Consider the following 1,878-nt stretch of genomic DNA (forward strand, 5'->3'; position numbering starts at 1 on the left):
CCCTGGGATAAGGCACACGGTGCGTCCCTTTCAGCATCAAAACGGTAAAATGAGCATAGTGAAACGCGGTAAGCAACAGATGGAAACACTGTCACGCTCCGTATCATTCAATGTTTAACAAACTGAAATAAGAGATTTAACCTTTTACACATGCAACAGGTAGTTGTCGGATTTGGGCTTGTTTTTTTTTTGGTAACCACTTGATGGAGCAATAGCTAGACACAAGACAGTTCCCAATGTTCTCAATTTCAACGCCCGCTTCCGACTGAGACACGCTTTGGAAAGGTGCTAACAATTTAACTAACAAGGCTTAGCTTTTCATAGGTAGCCGACCGCAACCCAGAACCCTCTCGCTAACAAAGAACACTTATTAGCACCTTCTCACCTCGCTGAGCAAACAGATCACTTTCACTGTGACATCTTAATGTTGCTCTAGAATTCCCCCAAAAAAGACACTTTTCCTAACCAGTCTATTGTCAGTAGTTGCTGTTACCCGAACAAGAGATGAAGTTCCGAGCAATTTTTCTCCTATCCGCCCTACTGAACCTCTGCTGCTGGGCGGGTGCTGTTGCCAGCGGACAAGCAAAAGCATTGATTTTCCCACCCATGACCACACTGCAGGTAGGTAGCAAAAAATTACCAAGTGCCACATCAGCCGCTGAAAGAGTAAACCATCACACCGGTCCCTTAATCAATCACCCGGGTGGCAATTGTTAATGCTCCCCGCCCCGATCTCTGCTTCCATCATCTCCCAGGTCACGATGTGCACCGTTACAAATGGGCGCTTGTTTAAGCCCCCGAAACAGGAGTACGCCGTCCGGCGGCTCGGTATCAATTTGGGGTTCCAGGTGAACTACAATCTGCCGTTTCGATTGCTGGACTTCTACAAGCCGGCGTACTGGGCGCGGGCCCTCATCGGTGTGGTGCAGGGGCGGTTCAAACCGACCACCGTAGTGTCTGCCCGCGACTACAAGCGCTCCGTTACGCATCCCAGCTCCGACTTGACGGCGGGGCAGTTGTACCATGCCGCGGAAGAGCTGCTCCAGGCGATGGAGTTCGGTGCCGATTGTTTGGCGAAAAGTATCTGCGAGCTGGCGCACAGTCCCTTTCATCGTGAACCGAGCGGCAGGGAAGATGTGCTGATGGAGGTGGCACATTTTTTGCTCACGTAAGGATATAGGCGGGGAGGTTTCCCCCGATGAAAAGTATTAATTTTAGCTAGCCTTTCAACTATTTTGCAGCCCATCTTTTCATCGTTCCTTTGGAGAGTCGGAATATCGTGACCGGGTTAAGTACGAGATGGCGGAAAATCTTGGCGCGAGTGGAGCCAACTGTGAGCTGATTTACGAAAGCTGTCCTAAATCGTTGCTGGCACATTATTCTAAACTTGAGTGAAGTAGTGATAGTAAAAATGAAGTTTTTGTCGGAATCGATTCCGGCTAGCTCCGTAGTTTTCTGGAATCGATTCCGGATAGTAGGTCCGGAATCAGTTTTCATAATCGATTCTGGAATCGAATCCGCAATCGGAATCGGTTCCGGAATCGAAATCGGCTCTCGAATCGGAATTGGCTCCTATATTAGCAACAACTTCCAAACGGATTCATTTTCGGTATCGCCACTGGACCGGCGTTTGGGTCCAATCATACTACGTATTGATAACCGCAAAAAATCAAAATTTACTTGTAAAAGATCAATTTTCATGGAGATTCCCGAACTGATTTCGCTTCTAAAACTTCTTTTTTCAATTCAAGAACTAATTCACATTTCGGAGCTAATTCTAATTTTGGAGTCAATTATGATTCCGTGATCGGGGCAAATAGCGATTCCCAGGTCAATTCCGATTCCGGAGCCGATTCCGATTTCGAAATCGATTCCGGA

General features: G+C 47.5%; 1 protein-coding gene across 1 annotated transcript; it reads left to right on the top strand.

Moving 5' to 3' along the window:
- The first annotated feature begins 504 nt into the window (after window positions 1-504).
- Window positions 505-1,395, top strand: LOC120898017. The gene is made up of 3 exons (XM_040303322.1): window positions 505-621; window positions 756-1,168; window positions 1,242-1,395. Exons 1-3 carry the CDS (start codon window positions 505-507, stop codon window positions 1,393-1,395), a joined length of 684 nt encoding a protein of 227 aa, XP_040159256.1.
- Window positions 1,396-1,878: the final 483 nt, after the last annotated feature.

Source organism: Anopheles arabiensis, chromosome 2, assembly GCF_016920715.1.
Source record: "Anopheles arabiensis isolate DONGOLA chromosome 2, AaraD3, whole genome shotgun sequence".
NCBI classification, from domain to species: Eukaryota; Metazoa; Arthropoda; class Insecta; order Diptera; family Culicidae; genus Anopheles; species Anopheles arabiensis.

Excerpts from the sequence above, each read along its gene's own strand:
- LOC120898017 (XM_040303322.1), top strand. The coding sequence starts at position 505 with ATGAAGTTCCGAGCAATTTTTCTCCTATCCGCCCTACTGAACCTCTGC. Across the intron at positions 622-755 it reads CACCCATGACCACACTGCAG|GTCACGATGTGCACCGTTAC; the intron begins GTAGGTAGCAAA and ends ATCATCTCCCAG. Across the intron at positions 1,169-1,241 it reads GTGGCACATTTTTTGCTCAC|CCCATCTTTTCATCGTTCCT; the intron begins GTAAGGATATAG and ends ACTATTTTGCAG.